The 21,077-nt window shown below is 37.4% G+C and overlaps 1 protein-coding gene across 1 annotated transcript in view; it reads left to right on the top strand.

The window, feature by feature from the left end:
- The first annotated feature begins 1,267 nt into the window (after positions 1 to 1,267).
- The window catches only part of hip1rb (huntingtin interacting protein 1 related b), a 28,111-nt gene continuing 8,301 nt past the window's right edge, over positions 1,268 to 21,077 (top strand). The window contains exons 1-12 of the mRNA XM_057323471.1: positions 1,268 to 1,554; positions 12,751 to 12,814; positions 13,029 to 13,171; positions 14,119 to 14,175; positions 14,453 to 14,539; positions 14,906 to 14,982; positions 16,163 to 16,224; positions 16,694 to 16,834; positions 19,703 to 19,760; positions 20,376 to 20,451; positions 20,561 to 20,719; positions 20,909 to 20,961. Coding sequence (XP_057179454.1) covers positions 1,462 to 1,554; positions 12,751 to 12,814; positions 13,029 to 13,171; positions 14,119 to 14,175; positions 14,453 to 14,539; positions 14,906 to 14,982; positions 16,163 to 16,224; positions 16,694 to 16,834; positions 19,703 to 19,760; positions 20,376 to 20,451; positions 20,561 to 20,719; positions 20,909 to 20,961 — 1,070 coding nt within the window. The 5' untranslated portion in view covers positions 1,268 to 1,461. The remainder of the gene's footprint in view (positions 1,555 to 12,750; positions 12,815 to 13,028; positions 13,172 to 14,118; positions 14,176 to 14,452; positions 14,540 to 14,905; positions 14,983 to 16,162; positions 16,225 to 16,693; positions 16,835 to 19,702; positions 19,761 to 20,375; positions 20,452 to 20,560; positions 20,720 to 20,908; positions 20,962 to 21,077) is intronic.

Consider the following 21,077-nt stretch of genomic DNA (forward strand, 5'->3'; position numbering starts at 1 on the left):
TATAAACCACCACGTGCAAGTGTACGTCATGAAAATATGGGTGTGTTTCTCAGATAAAAGTGGGTTGGGAAGGCGGCACATCCAAAGTCATTTTGCATGCTTGAAGTTGTTTGCATTTTTGTGCGATAAGGTGTGACATGGGAGTTAGTGAGAACTAATCACATTAAGCTTATGATCATTAATCACCAGCAACAAAAATTGTCAATGATGTGAACTCAAACACAGCATATATTTTCATTGTTTTTGTTTAACTGTTTTAAATGATGTTTTGAGGATTTGGTTAAGCTTGTGTTGTGCACATGTGCAGCGCTGGCAGGTGTTGTGCAGGTGTCAGGTGTTTTTCTCAGTTCTCTGTAACACTAGAACCTCTGACACATTTATCAGTGGTGCTATTCTATTCTTAACTCTGTTCTTACCCTTTACCGACTCCTTTAAACATTACATCTCTCACCTTCAGGCAGATTGCTCACAATGGCTCGCGTACATCCAAACATATTTTCCTTGCCACGCTGGTTACTTAATGAACCTGATATGGACGTTCCCACCAGACTGCTAACAGTATAATCTGAGACCTGAGAATCATTAACCATAACCAGGCACACAGATTCTTGTTGACACCCCTTAATGTCATTTCACATTATTGGACTCTGTCTTTGTATCCATTCCTGGTGAAGTTTTCATTAGCAAACCCAAGATGCACTTCATCCTCTCTGTTAACCACAAGGCCTGCGGTTTGTTAAGACACTGCAGCTTTGACACTTCAGTGTGTGGGACTGAAAATATTTGAGGTGGGAAATTCTTCGGTTCCCATTCCAGAAGCAAGGACATGTACTGAATCTGTTTTACAGCCATCTTTTAATCAATGTAAATAAATATGTGTGCGCACAATATTATTTTGTTTTTGTTTTGTTTGTTTAATAACCCAACAGCAACAGAATATTAATTTTACAAAATTTAGTAAATATTTGTAAAATTTTACAATTTTTTATATTAGTGTATTATTTTGAAAACGGCAAATTGCAGCAAATCAGAGAATATTGTCATGCCACAACATACAAAAGATAACAGGAAATAAACTATACAGTACATTGTCTACAATGCATTATATAGGGTGTATTTAATTCTCGAGACAAACAAAAATATTGAATATTGTCATACGTTTGGATGCAGTAGGAGATGAGCGCATAATGGCACTAGAGTGACGATTCAACACTTCATCGTTAACTGTGACTGACTGTGAGCGAGAGACACGCACATACAGGTCAGTCTCTCTCTCTCTCCACCCACAGCAGTGCTGCTGTAACGCGGCTCGGAACAGGTTCGTTCCCTCTGTGTCTCCAGTCCTCGACGTCCCTGATAACCCCTCAGAATTTACAGCACACTGGATTATTAAACGACGCACACTTGGACTACCACACGTATGCAATCCGCGGTTAAAACCGCACAGAAACGGCGTACAAAATGAATTCGATACGACAGGTGCCGTCGAGGATGAAGACCCGAATGTCAGAAACGACTCTAGCAGCCGAGAGGGATCATTTTGAGAAACAGCAGGTATGTTTAACCCGTCGCGAATCGCTCGCAGCGACAGGATTTAAGCGACATTGTGAGGTATTTCGCGGTCATCATTGTGGATGTGCATCCGCTCTTACTAACACACAACCGATAATAGCGCACTGATACAGCATTTCGGCTATTAAGATTGTTCATTGTATTTTATTCGACATTTCTTCAACCATTGCTGGCTTTCTTGCGGAAACGAGGTTTAGCGACAAGTTAGACTGGTTTCGGTGGGGATAAGGTCAAGATGGGAACTCGTTACACCTGTCCGTCACCTGCGCCGATAGAAAGTTGAGCTCGCGCGGACGATAATAAAGCTGCAAGCGTTGAATTCGGCCTGTCGACGTTACCTTTTACCTGAGAAAATGTTTATGTATACCTGCTAGTGGTGTTTATATGATAGATTCTGTCAGAGAATGATAAATGGGCCTATGTGAACTATAAACAAAGCCCGCTTGTTATGGACAGTGCTGTAAAGACATGCATAAATATTGAGTTACTGGCTTGACTATCTCCTTAAATCGTAATACGTGACAAAAACATGGTTTTGGTTTCCTTTAGAAATGCCATTTTTAACCCATCCGTGTTTATTAATATAGAGTTGTTTTAATATTTATGTAGTGTTTTAGGCCTTATTTCAGGATTCAATCTGTTCAGTGTGTACAATAATGCAATAAATTCCTTTTTTACCCTCCTGTCATTCAAAATCAGTATATGACTCTTTCTTCTGTGGAACACAAAAGAAGATATTTTGAGAAATGTCTCAGTGGTTACTGTCAATACATTGGAAGTCATTGGGTACAAATGTTGTTTGGTTGCCAACATTCTTCCAAATATCTTCTTTTGTGTTTTGCAGAAGAAAGTCATACAGGTCTGGAATGACATAACTAATTTTTGGGTGAACTATCCCTTTAGACTCTAAAGGGATAGTTCACTAAAGTTTAGAGAATCAAATATGATGCCACAGTGTTGTGTTTAATGGATCTGCTGTGTTTTATATTGTGGTTGACATGCATTGCATTTTGAAAACCGTTTTGAGCTGATATTTATATTTATATACTCGTGTCTGTCATGGGACAGACAATTTTGAATATTATGATAATATTACATTTACTTTAAAAATTGTCATTTTTACCTTTTGCTATTAAGCTAATGTTGCAGGACAGGAACCATGATTCATTACGACGTTACAATAAAAGTCATGTGATCATTAAAGGTGTCTGTGTTTCTAGGGTTTTGACGGTCTAGCAGCCTGGTTTGGCAGGTTCTTGTTTTTTCAACCATGGTGTGTAAGCTTGTCAACACGTATCTTTGTTGAAATGATCATGGGTTTGGTCGGAACACAGGCAGTCCTGTATGACAGTGACAATTAGTTTATTTATCTAAATATTGTGTTTTGCTTATATTTAGTTTTACATACTAACATTTTCAAACCCCTTTTTCCAAAGCTACCGGTTAAAGTATTCAGGCTATTGGACCTGCATGGCTTAATGCAATCTTTAGTGTTTTGATTTTGAAAGCAAGTTACATGCATACACAAACCACCAGAAATAAGTTTTACTTGTAGGCAGTGCAAGGTCAGATATGCCACATAGTGTTGTGTTTACTTTAGCGCTCTGTGTGTTTTGTGTCGGTTTGTCGTAATCTCCCACGTGAGTTGGGTCGTCCTGCATTGATGAATTATGTTGCCGGGCAACCCAGGGCCTTTGTGTTATCTCTGTGTAAAGCAGGTGTCCAAAGGCGCATGCATGTAGGCCTAATGTAAGGACGTCCCTGATTCAGAACGTAGATGCAGATAAGAGAGAACAGGGTGTACACTGCTGAGCTAATGTAAAGTTAACACATTGCTATTGCTCGAATCATTATCGTGCCATTAATATAGCAGTGCTTACCAAGTTAATTATACACACCTATTGCTCAAATAGCTATTAGACCTCAGAACGTTTCAAGAACACACTTTAAAACAGCGGCTTGGTTAAATATGGGCAAACCCAACCATTGGTTTAAATTAACATGAAAATGTACATATTTGACCCAAGCATGATTTGAATGTTGATGTTTAAGAAAAATGTCCATTCATTTTACTATTTGTGACTTGTGTTTTGAATATATGTTCCCCATTGACATTTTGCTTAAACACATTTATTTTGCACATTGTGACTTGTATCTGGCTTATTTCGTTTTCTTATTTATTATAAAATATATATCCTGTTCTAAACAAATTCTGTAAATTAATGTTTGATTGTTTCGGTGCATCAATGTTGCGCTTCACTCTGCGCTGTACCCTTGTTAACTAGGGTTGGGAATCGAAAATCAATTCCAATTTGGAATCGGAATCGAAAGGCTAGGAATCGGATCGGAATCGAAAGGAATAGGAATCGGATACTTGAGATTAAAATTTGAATTCCTCTTATCAATTCCTGTGTGCATATTTTCAGAAAAGTACATCGGTTGCATGATCTGCTGATATCTCAATAAAAGCCCTTATGAAAATTATCGATATTTTTTACTATAGTAAGCATAGTTTAGCTATAGAATTTGCATTAAAGCACAGGAATCACAAATTAACCATAGTTGCATTATAGTAACTGCAGTTTAACCATGATGTAGTTCAACTATGATATGATAATACAAATTGTAATAAATCAGAAAAGGTGTGTTTCTATGTGTAAATATATACAAAACGGTGCTCATAAATATATATATATATATTGCAAACAAGTCAATAAGCAGGCTAAATGACCATACAGGTTGATATCTAAATGTTTTACTTCAACTGTGTAATCGAAACTGGGAATCGATAAGCAGAATCAGAATTGGAATCGGAATCGATAAAATTGAAACGATTCCCAACCCTATTGTTAACCTATGGAGCGATTTTAGTCTCATTAATTATTCACGCGTAAAACAAGATACACATGCGTAAACAGTTTCACATGAATAAAACCTAATTTACGTGCACAAAGTATAAATATACATTTACAAAAAGCAATTCACGTGCGTAAAACAAAACTATTTTCTCATAAAGTACGTTTCGTAAACATAACTGTGCACAAATATTTCGAAAGTTTAAAATGTACACGTTTATCGTGTTATGTGAATGTGCAAATCGTCACTCACGTGTGAATCGCCTTAGATGTGTGTGTATGTTTTTTGAGACTCTCCTGGCAGCGCAACCCCTCCCACGTGGGTTGTCGTACTCTTTAGCCAATCAGATTCAACCTTACCATTCAACCAACCATAATCACGCCACGAATAAATCAATGCATGGGAAACACTGGTAATACTCAAGTGCATATATCTGTTCATTATCTGAGTGTTTTTTCTTTGTGCAAAATTTACTTTACTACATTCTAAAGCATACTGCCATACTTTTTTGTGCTTTTTTTCTTAAGTACATTAAAAATCTAGTACTGTCTTATGTTTACTACTTTACTTTTTTGAGTAGAAATATTTGAGTAAAAGATTTTAATGTATTTAAGTATTAAAGGCAAAAAACAACATAGAGAAGTGAAAAGTATGATATTATGTTTTATTGTAATGAAGTATTTTATTCCCAAGTAAAAGTACATACTTAAAGTACACATACTTGAAAAATGCACATCTGTAAAAAATACTTTACTACTGTCCTCCTCTGATCTTTGTTTCCATCAAAGTAAATCCCCCCTGCCAGATTGATAACAAGCCGTTTTTATGTGTGTTTAAAATATTTGCATAACACACTTCACAAACCTCAGAATATTTTATTTCCGTTTTCCCTGTAAAAAGTTGCAGAATTCTGAAATTGTGAGTGCTTTTTAGTTGAAGCTTTAGAAACAGGACATTCATTTGGATGTCCACTTAGAACATATTGGGGTCCATCATAAACTTTCTACCCTACAATAGCTGAGAAAGTTTACTATCCATGAGTCATTACTCTGTTGTTTTTGCTCACCAAAGCCAATTTTATTTGCACTTGGGGCTGGGTGAGTTTTGTGTCCGTTGTCTGTGCAGTTCTAGGAGTAGTACAAACAAATAACATCACACATCATGTTGAAATGATTAGTTGTTGTACTGTAGGTCTTGAATGTCATGGCGATTCATTTCTCGAAGTACAAAGCATGTATCTGTGCTTCTCCCCAGAATAATAAGAGAAACAGGTATTGCAACCTGGTTAGTGAAGGAGGTAAAATTAGACAGAATAGAGAGTGTGCTTGTGTTGCCCTTCAGTTTCACAGAGTTGTCCTTTCTCATTCAGCAGGCTATACTGTGACGTCCCTTTCACTGAAACAGGAAGGACAAAGCCATCCGTGGCTCAGGTTTCTGTCCGTGTGGAGTGGCTTACTTGTTTTGTTATTTCGGTAACATAATTATAGGAGGTAAAATGTGAAAGGGGTACACAAAGTGAAACAGGGAACTTGATAGTTCAAAGTTAGTTTTTTTTGTTTTTTGGAAAAACGTGTTTGTGATGTAATGTGGAGATCAGTGATCTTCTAGAATTACTTATTGAGTTTTTCATGGATTTAAAAGGATAGTTCACCCAGAAAATTCTCTAATAACTACATTTCACGAGTTCACTACATATAATGGATAGGTAAAGATATGCGTATTTGGCAAGGTGACCGAGGGGAGGGCTCCGAGTCCGGGATTTGGCCCGAGCCCGGGATCAGACCCCGCGCTCGGGATTAGGCCCAAACCCAGAGTATCCCCTCCGGTTTGAGACTAAGAGATTGTATGCGTGGAGAAGGGGTGGTGGAGGGATGCTTTATACACAAGACATAGACAGTTATTGGTTAGTCAAATAAATGCGGAACATGTATGTTTTTGAGTTGTTATTTGAAAGTGGTGGAAGATGCTGCAGTTCGGGTGGAGGCTGGCAGTTCATTCCACCACAGGGGAACCGAATGAGTAAAGGTTTTTGCAAGCACTTTTGGTGCCTCGCTGTGATGGAACAACCAGGCGTCGCTCATTATCAGACCGAGGATGACGGGAGGGAGTGTAGACTTGGAGCAGTGTGTTAAGGTAAAGGGGCGAATTTGCTGGTATCGTTCCGAAGGCCAGTGTCAGCGATTTAAACTGGACAGCAACTGGCAGCCAGTGAAGTGAAATCAGGAGGGATGTTACACGGGTTCTTTTAGGCTGATTGAAAACTAGACGTGCAGCTGCATTCTGGATCATTTGCAAAGGCTTGACTGCATTGGTTGGAAGGCCGGCCAGTAGAGAATTGCAGTAGTCCAGTCTTGATATGACCAGAGCTTGGACTAGCAGATGAGAGGCATGCTCCAACAGGAACGGCCTGATTTTCCTGATGTTGTAGAGCACATACCTGCACATACCATGATGGTCGCGAATAGTCTCAGAATGCCAGGGGCAAGAGGGTGTAGCACTTGCAGTGGTAAGAGGTAAGAGGGCAGACACTGTCAAGACAGGATGTTAAGGTTGTACAGAGACTATCAGTAGCTTCCTCAACGTTGAGAGATGAGTAAAGGGTTGTGGTGGGTAGGGAGGAAGACACCATGGATGGAAAGCAAGTGGGAGAGAGGGAACGAAGATTACGAAGGCAAGAAACAGGGTTAGGGGTGGGAGGTGAGATTAAAGGGAGTGTTACAGTAAACTTGATAAAGAAATGGTCAGAGACATGCAGGGGAGTAACTCGAATATTATTTTGTTGACTCATTGATGATTGTTGAATATTAATTGAATACATTTCTCAAAATATCTCCGTTTGATTTCCATAGAAGAAAAGAGTCATATACAGGTTTTGAACGTCATGAAGGTGAATAAATGGTGACAGATGGTGCTTTTTGTTGTACACTGTTGTGAACTCGTGAAGCCAAATCGGCACAAGTGAGTGCAAGAAACTTTCTGCTAAAGCATCATTATTCATTCATAATTTTGTAAGTGTGTACTTCCTTCAGTCTGTAGTTTGAGCGCTGTGCTTTGTTTTATAGTGTTTATTTAGTTTTTTACTCTGACCTTCACCGCCACACATAGCGTCAGTCTGTTGAATTAAGCTGATAAAGAGCAGCAGTAAACTGGTACAGTTCGACACCACAGAGCAGACTACAGACACACTTCATCTGACACCTCCGTCAGTCTGAACATGTACCCGACAGGCACCAGCAAGCGCACGGACCGACTGGTAAAGACGAGGGATGAGCAGGTACAGTAAGACTCAAGTGTCTTATATCACCTGAAGGGTGAGTGAGGCTTTGCAGTCTCGAGTCTGTGTATGGTCGTGTGTTACGTGTTTATAGAGCAAATAACAGAGTAGACGTGTCCGTTTTTGTAGAGCTTTGTGTGATGCCACTGATTTGGATCTGATATATTATTTGTTGCTAACTTGGGTCACATGAGAAACATGAAGTTGTTTTGCGTTTGCTGCATCTCAGAATTGTTCTTGATCTTTTCAAGTTGTATACTGTGTAAACATGCTGTAGTTTTCCGATTTTTAGTAGATTGTGTTGCGATTTCCCCTGGTAGAGCATACTCGAGAAATAAAACCGGACAGAGAAACAAAGCTGAGAAGGAGCTCTTAGAGAATTTAACTTTTTACGATTACAAAGATGTATTCTAACAGTAATTGTTACATGGTGTAAGTTTGTAATCCCAAACCTTTTCTCACATAGTCAGTCTTGATAATTTACATGTATACAATAATTGTACATAATAAATATACAATTTAATAATGTATGTACCTGACCTGATAATGGCCCATTTAGATGTCTTTGTGCTCATTCTTTATTTTGTTCTTATCAGCTCCCACTTCCCAGCTAACAGGGGACGTTCTTAGAACTTTTTTTCTCTCAAGGTTATCAAAAATGGTCTTTTAAAGGTGCATTTTATCAGCATTACATATATCATTGGTAAACATTCTAAAAACGCTTTGGTAACATTCTCTTTAAGTTATGGAAACGTTTTCTAAATATTCCACTAACGTTTTTAGAACATGTTAGTTTGGTTGCTTTATTGGAGCGGTGCTGAAGGATCTCGAAAATACTTTTCCATCATTTTGGTTATAAATCCAGCTTTAAAATGCATGAAAAGGTGTTTTGCTGATGCAGATTACCATGAAGTGTAGCAGCTACAAATTGAGTGGTATGGAATTTAACAGCAGTTGAATTTCCACATGATCTTGGTGTTTGTCAAGAGACCGTAGGTAATTCAGCTAACAAAACACCAACATTTTAGGTTCAGATGGAAGTAAAATCACAAACTAACCCATAGAAACCCATGTATCCATAGGAAACATCTAGTGTCCGAATAGAGCTTAATTTGGTTTTAAAGCCATGTTGATGGCTTAGATTTGACTTGCATGGGTGCAAATATCACTTCACTGGTCCAACTAAGAATCTAATCGAATGGTGAATGTTTCTGTGCATTCACACTTGTCTCTTTAGTTCAGACTCCAGTTTCTAAAAACCTTACATTTAGATTATGACAGATATTGAGAAAGGGCAGAATTCTCACATTTAGTGACCGAGCGATTGAGACGGATGGTTTACATGATCATTTCTGTAGGTGTGTTGTTATTTCCTGAGGTCAAAGTTCATAGGTCAACGGTGCAAAAACAGACGGCCCAAGCTTGGGATCTGATAAAGTAGAAACATTATTTATTTAACAGCGTGGTTTTGAATCGGTCACTTAACCGGTTTGAAACGGCACACATGGACAAGTTTATCTAAATATAGAGTTTTGTCCCGTAGTTCCACTTGTCACTTAAACGCTTATGCAAATCTATACAAATTGTTCAATTGTGCATGCGCTCTGTCTGTTCTTACTCTTTTCGTCAAGCTATATAAGATTTTGCCAGTAGGCAGTGCACTCATTGACCATCTGTCTGAGATTTAGTGCCAGTATTGGGCATCGGTCCAGGCCGATTCTTCAGCTTCACTGACAGGCTTCTCTCGACACAGTCGCCCTTTGTGCCGCCCCGTGCTTTCATTCACTCCCCCCAGCCGTTCTGTGTCCGAGCAGCACTATCTCACCAGCACGTTAATGAGCCAAAGACTGACAGCTGTTGCATTCAGACGCTCTTACATCCATGAGTATGGCATCCTTCGGCTTCCGTATGTGAGCGTTGTAACAGTAAAAATGCTTTTGCATGATAAAATGCATTTGAAAAACACAGTGTTCACTGAGTCTCAGCCCAAGCAGTTGAAAGCACGACGGCACTTTGTTAAATAATTCAAAGGAGATGGTAAGCATAGTTTACAGTGAGAAGGCTGAAGTGTCAGGTGCTTTTACTGGTGTTTGATGAGTTTTTGTGCTTTTTACAGCGTTTTTGCTGTCGTACCATAGGATACATTTACGGTTTATTTGTAAACTACCCAGAAACACTTTTTCATTCTTTATTTACATTACATTTTTTCACATTTTAGGACAACATACTCACCAGAATGACATAAAAGACACTTTGCATAAAAGAGCATTGTAGAATCAAAGTCCCTGTAAAACTCACAACAGCATGTTTGCTTGTTTGCCAACCAGACGAACTGCAATAGAAAATGAAAAATATTTCGTTTCACACATCGTGTTTGATGAAATATTCCTTGTTGGACATTAAACTTGGCTTTTACTGTATATTGACCATATATACCAGGCCCGGTACTAGGCTGGCTCGACTTGGGGGGGTGCGATAACATATTCTGGTGGGACAGATAATCAAACTTCATTGCATGCATAATTTGACAGATCATTATTTAACAGATAATACAAATAAGACGTATTTAGTATATATTTAATAAGTAATTAACTTTTAATTATTTTAATTGTCAGCTGGATATTTTTGGAGGGGCCCAAGAAAAATCTGGAGGGGCAATGCCCCCTCAGCCCCCCCAGACCAGGCCCTGATATGTACACATGGATATGGCCAGTGGGTTTGTTTATAAGAATTTCTAATTTGGTGTTTAAACTGCTTTCAAACAGTTTTTAATATAGTAAAACCTGTTTATATATTTATTAGGGCTGTCAACGTTAACGCGTTAAAGCATGCGATTAATTTTTTCAAATTAACGCGTGAAAAATATTTAACACAATTAACGCAGCATCCGTTTGTTTTGACATTTTTTGTCTACCGTTACATTATGTAATCACACTCTTATACGTGTACAGGCTTTTAAACCACTTAAGCGCGATTTTAAACAGTTGCTTTGAACGCGTTCAATGAAGATAGACAGCTTCTAAACTGTGGGACGCGGCAAAACGCAACGCGAGGTCCAGTCTGGTGTAAACAGTCACGGGCTGAAGGCTGCGTCGGTGAATCTCTGTCAGACAGCGCATCCGTGTTAAGTTCTCTTTCGTGCTTGAATGGATAAAACCACACAAGATTATGTCAGAAAGCCCGTTTTGTCTAGCATTTTCTTAAGCAAGACTTCAAAGTGTAAAATAAAATCTTAAATGAATGCAAAGAGTTGTGAAAATGGGAGTGCGGTGACGGTTAGATCTGCGTACTGAGACAGCTCTTAAAGGGGCCGCGATCTTAAACGTGCTGCTATGACTCCTGTCACTAATGTTAATCAAAGAACAAAATAAAAGAAGAAATCAATGTGATTTTGTAGCTTTAATGAGAATTCTTCTGCATTTAATTGATAATTTAGCATTAAAGACTGTAAAGTGTTTGAGAACTTCCTTCAATTTCTGTATATTTCATGATAGCTCTCAATTATATTGTTGAATGGCTATAATTAATGTTAAAATAATCAATTTAATAGAGACATCAGTTACAGTATTAATATCAAAATGTTTTCTTTCATTCCTAAAATGACGCTGTTAAAGAAATATGTTGTTTCTACATCAATTTGAAGATTAAATGTGAAATTATTAAAATGTAAAAGTATATTTTAAAATATTATTGTTATGTGCGATTAATCGTGATTAATCACAGAAAATGTGTGATTAATCCGATTAATTTTTTTAATCGATTGACAGCACTAATATTTATATATATATATATATATCCTAAACTGACAAAAACCTTGACCTTAAAATATGGCTCTATGTCAAACAGCATCAAATCTCTTTGGTTGTTGTGACTGAACCGCATGACGTCACGTATTACAAAGAATGCAAGGATTTTTGTGTTGAGCTAAAGAAAATAAATGACGAGAGACTTTGTCATTTTGGCTTGAATTGTTTATTTAACTGTTATTCTTGACATTCTGTTTGTTTACCAGATTTACATATAACAGGACTCACTTTTTAGGCAAAGTTGCGTATGCAAACATTTTTACATCATTGGAATTTGAAAAAGCTAAAGAATTCATTTGAATGCAGCTGTTAGGGAACAGTTTCACTTGTTTCCTTTCATAAATCTGGTTTGCTTATTGAAAACAAATGTTGCAGACACAGAAAATACAAAGGAGTTAGCATGTCACACCCTGTGTCTGTCTGTTTTTACTGTGTGTGTACTTGAGTCATCAAGACACACCCAGTACAAGCTATAAGCTTATTTTAAACACCAGCCAGGATCTGTTTAAAGAACCCAAGGGCATGTAGTTTAAGGTTATTAAAATGAGCTTGTAATGTTTCAGCACCATACACTACGTAAGGGATAATGTACAGGCAGTTATCGCAGAAATAAGGGTCTTGTTTCACACTGGAGGGGCTTATTTCGCGAAAACAACGGCTACTTGCCACATGAGAAAAAACTGGACATGAAATGTGAATTTGAAATATTTTATTAGCTCATTTTTACTGAATGCAGACCTTCCGCGAGGAAAAGCAGTTTACTTTCGATTTTAAGGTAAGAAACGACGTTCAAATGTCACGACATGTTATTAAAAGACATATTTATATTTAATTTGTCAAAAAAACCTGTCAAAATGATTTGTTGCGTCCCGGTCACCGTGTGTTATTAGTTTTGAGAGGTTGTTATCTGGGAATAACGAACCTGCAAATGTCGCGACTGGCCAATCAGAATCAAGCATTCCAAAGAGCCGTGTAATAAATGGTTTTAAGCATCATTACTATTAATTTAGCTATTTTGGTCCATAAAAATGGTGTTTTCTAGGTTGATATGCCTGTTCTTAAACGAATCTGATGTCCTGGAGATCTTCATTGGAGCATATTGAGGCAATGAATGAGTGTGTCTATCTGTTGTGTGTTTACTTATGTGTTTGTTAATTCTGATGCAAGGGATAATGCAAAGAAAAAATGTGAAGTTTTAGGTCGGCATAACCCAGTATTTTTCTCTTTTGGTTTTCTCCATAGCTCAGCAGTATCAGTAAGGCCATCAATTCTTCAGAGACGCCGCTGAAGGAGAAACATGCTCGCAGTATCCTTAATGAATCTGTTTACAGTTTTCTTTCATTTTCTTCAAAAAAAGCGTTTATGGAGAACCTGGTTTGCAATGAAGTCCTGTTTATTTTTGTTTGAACTAGCCATTATTTGTCTCCAGTTTGACAAATTGTGAAATAACAGAGAACTGAGGAAGAATGTAATGTGATTCTCAGCAACGTGTCAGGTGTTTTCCTCAGCAACATGTTCAGGAATTATTCTGGGGACTCACAGACAGAAGGGGGCGTACACCTTCTGGTCGTACGCCATGGGCCTGCCCCTGCCCAGCAGTTCCATCCTCAGCTGGAAGTTCTGTCACGTAGTACACAAAGTCCTGCGCGATGGCCATCGCAATGTAAGCGTGCTTTTATTTCAATCTTCAATACACTCGTTTCTATCTTTTATCAAACCCTCACCTTTGACATCTCATTTTTATTTCTTTACTTAGGATCCAAAGTGAACAGTCTGTTAGTGAGTTAAGAAAATGTACAGGCCATAAATATTTTAAGGCTATAAAATACTTTTGCTTTACTGTACATTCAGCTGCATAATGGTCTGTTTCTCAAAAAATATATATATGCGTATATATAACTTTGTTCCTCATAGTTGGCTCAACTGGCTGTTTAACAGGAGATACACATCTACCTGAAGTTCTGTTATTTTGACAACGATCAACAAAGCACGTTTCGCTTCCTGGCTTGACTTGTTATACATTTTTTGCATACATTGAAGTTTGAAACCGAACAGACAACCAGTCACAGAGGTTATCTGTAGTAAACCATCTGTATTTCTCTGTTTCACCAACAGCAAACCCGTTCTTTTTAAACCATTGTCATTTAAACCATGGTGAATTGTAAATGGACAGTTTCATGCAGATACCATCAGCATTAAGTCTGGTTTTCTGCTCCACTTGTTTAGACAGGAAAAGTCTGTCAGATTTGCATGAATATCGACCAATCACTATTCGATTTAAATGCCATTTAGGGGCGGGGTTATGGTTGATAACCATAATAAAAGACTAGCATAGATTTAAGAGCATTTAAACAATTGCACAGAATTGATATCTGTCCAGAATAATAAGTTGATTGAAATACAGTCATTTTGATTTTATTTACATTTTTATTTACCTGGTACATTGTAAACACTTTACAAATCTTTAGTCATTAAAATACAATACCAACTTAGTTTTATGTGCAATGTTATTATTATTTAGCTTCTACCATATACAGTTTTTCGCCCAGAATGAATGCATGCATTTGTTGTTTGGAACAAACTTTCAGTGTGTCATTTTTTCTCATTCAGAGCTTACAAGACTGTATGAGACACTACAGCGACGTTGCTGAAACAGGGTTACTCTGGGTAAGTCAGGCTGCATGTACACATTCACATCTAAAATAAGGGTATATTATCGCTGTCAGATTAAAACAAAAAATATTTACAAACCCCGCAGACATACGTGAGGGTGACCAATAAAAATTATTTATGAAGAAAATGATAAAATATGGAGATACAAGGTTTTTCCGCTCGACAACAACAATTGACATTTTGTTTAATGCAAGCACATAATATTTAAGTTTATTTTGTGAATTTTTGAATAAAGAAAGACTAATGACTGATCATCCCTTTCTGTGTTCAGAATAACATCAGAGACAGACATGGATATGCACAGCTGGTTTCTTCATATTCCAAGCTCCTCTGCAACAAAATGGAGTTTCACACTAAGGTAAATTATAAATCCTGCTTTGTCTTTACACATTTCTCTGAGTATTTTCTTTGATTATTCAGTGTATACATGTATATCTCAGTTTACTCAGAGCTGACATGAATTGTAGTAATTCATAACTTAATATTAGAAAACCACATGAATAACTTGACTTCAAATTGATAAAGAACAATGCATTTATTGCCTTTAAAGGCCCACTTGTCTGTAGTCTGCCCCGGCTCATAATTGACTTACCCTTTAATCCTAGTATTGCACAAAAGTGCAAAAATACTGGTTGCTGTCAATTTTTTGCGACCCTTGCTTTGAATAGGATCATTTTTGGATGAACACGACATTCATGTGTTGCTATATGGGTTCATTTTGCAGCATTCGGAAATCCCATGCAGTTTAGAGGTCACAGATGAACTCCTGGAGCGTACGGCAGGAACAGACATCAATAACGTGTACGTTACATCTCTTACGTTACTTTTCTGTTTGTTTTTGTTTGTCTTATATTTCAACAGAAGTAGATTTTAGAAATGCTACAGTGCTCTAGACATGATTGCATTTGCTAAAAATTAGGGCTGTCAACGTTAACGCGTTAACGCATGCGATTATTTTTTTCAGATTAAAGCCCATTGCACATTGAGTTCGAAATTTGCGTCCGAAATTTCCGCACGTTAAAAAATAAATACGACCTCACGTTGTGTCAATCACATTTACACACTGCCTTCGATATTTTCGTCCGTCATGAAAAAATTCGGACCGCGTTCGATTTTCTGCGTTTTTCGCATCCGTCAAGCATTTTGAGTTGCCTTTTTTAACAATTCAGAGACACCTTCCAAACGAGATCCAAATACGAAAAAACGCATACGAAAATTTCGGACTGTATGTACAAAGACCTTAACACGTTAAAAATGTTTAACGCCATTAACGCAACATCCGTTTTTACTGTCATCATTGTCTATAGTTACATTATATAATCACGCTCTTATTCATATAAAGGCCTTTAAACTATTTAGGCGCGTTTTGAAATGGTTGTATTGACACGTCCAGTATAGATTGACAGCTTCTGGCTGTGGAACACGGCTCAACGCAACGCAACAGCGGTACCGTCTGGTGAACACATGGGCTTAAGGCTGCATCAGGCACTTGGCAGGTCCTCGGTCCGTAGCTGCAGATTGATCATCTGCGCAACGTTGCATGATGTCAAACACACCTGATATTATTGGATATCGCGATGATTTTAAAGTCGATTATCAATATATATTTATAAACACATCGCCTAGCCCTAGTGTATGTTTAATTTCACTTTACATGTGCGATTAATCGCAGTTAATCGCATGAAAAGTGTGCGATTAATCACAATTACATTTTTTATCTATTGACAGCCCTACTAAAAATACTAAAAACAAATAACAAAAAAATATAAAAAACATATGACATTTACAAACAAATTATTTTAAGCCATTTAAACAAATCTAAAACCTAATTTGTGTACTTGTCTTCTTTACGTCTCATGGTCCAATTAAGGGGGATAGATTATTTTATGCATCTTTCAGATTTTTTTGCACTTTATTTTCTACAAGCCATTTATTATAGTTAAGACATGAACTTATGAAAGTTGTTTTTCTGTGTCTCCAGGTTCCAGCTTACTGTTGAAATCTTTGATTACATGGACACAGAACTTCGATTAGCAGAAGCAGGTGAGTGGCATTCAGCTTTTACTACAGCAAATAATATTGTCATCCTGTGCAAGTTATAATCAATAGACCAGTGATTTTTTTATTTTATTTAACGCACACTCAACATGATACACACAATGTTCCTGTTTCTGCCCAGCTGTGTTGATTTTCAATAATGTAATGGCCTGAAGTCAGTTATTTTGATGATACGGTACCAGGGTTTTAGCCCCAAAGCTCTTGTGTATGTGTGTGCATTTGTATGCATGTTCATGTCACTTATATTGAAAGAAAAGTCATATACAGATTTTGAACAACATGATGTTGAATAAATGCTTACAGAATTTTTACTTTTGGGTGAACTATGGCTTTTAGAATGAATAATGGTCCGTCAGTCAAGTTTGTATTACAGTTTGCATCTCATGGATAATACTGGCTTGTTCATATGCATGATAGTCTGGGAGTAATTTTACGTTTTGTATTTTGTTTTTAGTGCTTCGCCAGCTCAATATGTCCATTGCAATCTCAACACTGACGTCAGGTCAGTGTAAACTAGCTCCTCTCATCCAGGTCATCCAGGACTGCAGTCATCTGTATCACTATACTGTCAAACTGCTCTTCAAACTCCACGCCTGTAAGTGTCTATGTTTTTTTCGTGTCAACCTCAAATTATTTGCCACTAATGTGCAAAATCATTTGTTTAAAGATCAGGTAACACACACAGTTTCTGCCAATCTCATATTCATTTTGAATACCTATACAGTAGTATTGCATACTTTATATATTCGAAAAGTATTTAGTTTGATAAAATTTATAAAAGAGAGGTACAACTGAACGATTATTTCTGGAAAAAGATGCTGGAGGCAGGCAGGGGGGACGGAACTACAGCACGAGCACACATTACATCATCGCATTAATCCCTTCGTGTTTTTTACATTATGCACGTACGCGCCGATTGCCAACAAAACACAGACATATGACTTAGTTTGAATTACCGCGTGCAGTTCATGTCCTGCATTTTATAGCACTGGGACCGCTCCATCTATCAGTTTCAAACGATCTCCAAATCCGGCTTTATATCCACCGTTTATATAACATCCATCACTGAAATGCCGTTAACAAACGAACACACCTCAACTTCTCTCACTATCGCAAGTGTAACGAGCTGCAGGCACACAGCACAGCCAATCTTAATAAACGGATCTTCCTATCGCTCGTCAGTTGGTGCGTGGGCAGGCTATTTCTTTCGCCTTGCCGTGCTTTTCCGGGAGAATTGCCCAATAGAAGGAAAAGGGTCCCTGTTACGAAACGGGGATCTAGACTTAAAAAAAACTTTCCGAAACAAGTTGAAGTGCTGGGGGAGTGTATCAAGCACAGAAATACTAAGTCATATGCCCAACTCGTTTTTTAACAAGTTGACCATGTTAAGCATGAGAAGCCAGCAAGTTTAACAGTGTAAAGAAGTCAGAATGCCTGAAATAGCATGTTAAGGCGTCTTTACACAGGCGAGTTAAGGCGTCTCTGTGGCGGATTAAATTTCTGTGTAAAGACGCAATGCAGCACGAAAGCCGATCTAAAATATGCCGCCTCTGACCCTCCTCAGACCCTAGTATCAAAGGCGACTCTGATGAAGCTCAGGTTTAGTGTAAATGAAGGCGCATTAAAGCCGCTCTAAACTACGTCATTGTCATGTCAGCAGAAAGTGAGAGAGTGAAGATGAAGCCAAAAACACACAGCCACATTTGTTTTAGGCTAATAATAACAACACAGGTTTTTTTAAATAATTCAAACAAATTTTTCGTTTCATTTCTTCATAAAATGATTTAATGAGGAAAAATGTTTGGAGTATATTTGTTTACTCAGGCAGGCTGTGGCACAGTTTGAATGCAGGATGTAAATTTTGAGACCGTTTTCAGCCATTAAAATAGTTTAGATTAGTTTTTAATGGCAAATTACATTTATTTCGTTTCGTTTCTTTTTAAAGTTAATTTAAAAAAATGTTTGGAGTATGACTGTTTGTGACTCAGGCCCGGCATGCAGATTTTTTTATTTGAACTCATGACATTGTTTAAATTCCTCCTTAAGCTCCTCTCCTTCGTGGAAAAAAACTTCCGGTACGTGTGACACGATCACATGCAGACATGTTTTACTGTGCGTCTCAAACTGCTTCAAATATTAGGTTTGTCGGACATTATGCAGTGTCGCAGAGTTATTTGAAAAGCTCTCGTGTTACTTAAGCAGATGGATCTCCGCAACACACGCATGAAGTCGAACACTTAATAAATCACAAACTTAACATTGTGTTGTGATGAGAGAGTGTGTGCTTTTCTTACCGTTTACCTCAAAACACTCGCATCATAATAATGTACTGTAAGTGTGCTTCGGTCCAGATCGTAAAGTGCGCTTGTGCACAGATGCCCGGCCCTAGGAGCGTAAATTATTTGGGTCTTGTCGGGCTAGGATTGAAATGCAGGATTTTGTCGTTATATTTCCAGACGCATCTCATTGAGGACAGTATTTCATACACGAAAACGATCTGGTAACATTTGCTGTAACATCGGAACTGTTTATTTACCTGGTCGACAGTGACTTTGTGGCTCTTTAAAACAACTTTTGGCGTCTTTCAATATGCGGTGAGATGCCCGAGAGTGTTTGTTAGCTAGGAAAATCATTTAAAATGTTGCATTTATAGCCTATTATTGCTTTTATCCTAAAGTATGCATTGTTATTATTCGTGTCAGTATATATATTTTTTGAGTTTATATTGTTTAATTTAAGATATTATTTCATCAGCATATTGTTAGAACTGTGCTTTTGTGGTTATGTTCAGCATTATTTCGCATTATTTTAATTCCTGTGTAAATGCATTTATGCCGCTTTAGAGCTGCATTAACGCTCTGTGTTTTTGTGGTTATGTTCAGCATTATTTCGCATTATTTTAATTCCTGTGTAAATGCATTTATGCCGCTTTAGAGCTGCATTAACGCTCTGTGTAAATACTCATTTTCGTGGTTTTAAGCCGCTACAGATTCGGTTTCTGTGCCGCCTTTGCTGTGTAAAGACGACATTACTCGATCTTTAAATTACAATCGAGAAAAACAGACATACAAAAAACATAGTAATAAAACCTTGACAAAAATACATTTTACAAATTTAGTCCATACCATGGTGTCTCAGTTCTCTATATATCCTCACACTGCTGTTAGGAGTCATAATACAGTATATAAAGCTGCAAACTTTAGCCTCTCTATCGCCATCTCTGTTTGAAACATTGCAGGTTACTTCAGGTATTTTTTATATGGATTGAAGTCAAATAAAGTCAAACTGATATTTCCTATAAAATCATTATAAATTATAAATCATTATAAGCTTACGGTTATGATACGGTGACAGTTTTCAACAAATTTTTCTCATTTGCTTGCTCAATAAAAGTTTTTGTTCATTTCTAACCCAAAAACTGTGCAGATTGCAGCTTTACATTTGTAACATTTGAAATTGGCAGGTTTACCAGCAGACACGCTCCAAGGGCACCGCGAACGCTTCCACGATCAGTTCCACAGGTACATTTAGGGATTTCCACCTAACACTGAGATTTTTTTTGTGTAGAGTTGTTCTGTGTTTCACACATTAAAATGAAAAGGTGGCGTATATGTAGTGTTATTGAAGAATTAAAGGGATACTTCACCCAAAGAATATTCTGTCATCATTTAGTCACCATCGAGTTGTTCCAAATCTGTATAAATTTCTGTTCTGATGAACACAGAGAAAGATATTTGGAAGAATGCTTATAACCAAACAGATATTGCCCCCCATTGACTCCCATAGTAGGAAAAAGTACTTTATCATTTTTTTTTGTTCTGTTGAACACTAAAGACATTTTGAAGAATGTAGGACAGCAAACACTTCTGGGGCACTTTTGACTACCATTGTGTTTTTTTCCTACTATGGTAGTCGATGGGAGGCAAAATCTGTTTGGTTATAAGCATTCTTCCAAATATTTTTCTCTGTGTTCATCAGAACAAAGAAATGTACACAGATTTGGGACAACTCGAGAGTGAGTAAATGATGACAGAATTTTCATTTTTGGGTGTACTATCCCTTTAAGAGAAAAATCTGTTATTTACTATTTTACGTTTAATACTACTTATTAAATATATGATTATGATTATTTGTAGCTTAAAAACGTTCCTGAATAAAGCACGAGACATGATGTACTTCAAGAGGCTCATCCAGATCCCCAGACTGCCTGACGTAAGGAAACACTTTATCTGGTTTTGTATTTTTTGTTTTTAACTCACAGTCAGCTTACTGGTTATTCAAACTTTCAAAATGACCGTTTCTTTTTTCTTCATTTTTTTAGTCTCCGCCAAATTTTCTGCGTGCTTCGGCTCTAGCGGAGCACGTTAAACCCATGGTTGTCATCCCAGATAACGAGGAGCCTGAAGAACAGGAGGAGGATGATCCCGAGCCTCTGATAGATGTTAGTGAAGCAGCGCCCATCATGAACTCTCAGCCAATGGTACGGTCAAGAGTTAAAAAACGGCTTCTTTCCATTCACATTTTTGGGAAATATATGGTTAATATATTATATGAATATATTACTTTTCTGATTGTTTTCTTATTTGTGTGTATTCTTGTTTTCACTTTTTTTAATATGGATGCACAGTTGCTCCTTCTCTAATATGTCCTGCGTTCATATATTTTAAAGGCTGACATATTTGATCAGGCATTCGGACCACCCAATAATGGATTTGATGATCGGTAGGAAAACATTCAAATATGAACATTACATTATTTGCATTGCATTTTGCAAAACGGTGTTTGAGAAGAATTGTCAATGATGCGTTTTTATATATTTGGTGTACAAATGTTCTAAT

The sequence above is a fragment of the Triplophysa rosa genome, linkage group LG2 (genome assembly GCF_024868665.1).
Source record: "Triplophysa rosa linkage group LG2, Trosa_1v2, whole genome shotgun sequence".
In the NCBI taxonomy this organism is placed as follows: domain Eukaryota; kingdom Metazoa; phylum Chordata; class Actinopteri; order Cypriniformes; family Nemacheilidae; genus Triplophysa; species Triplophysa rosa.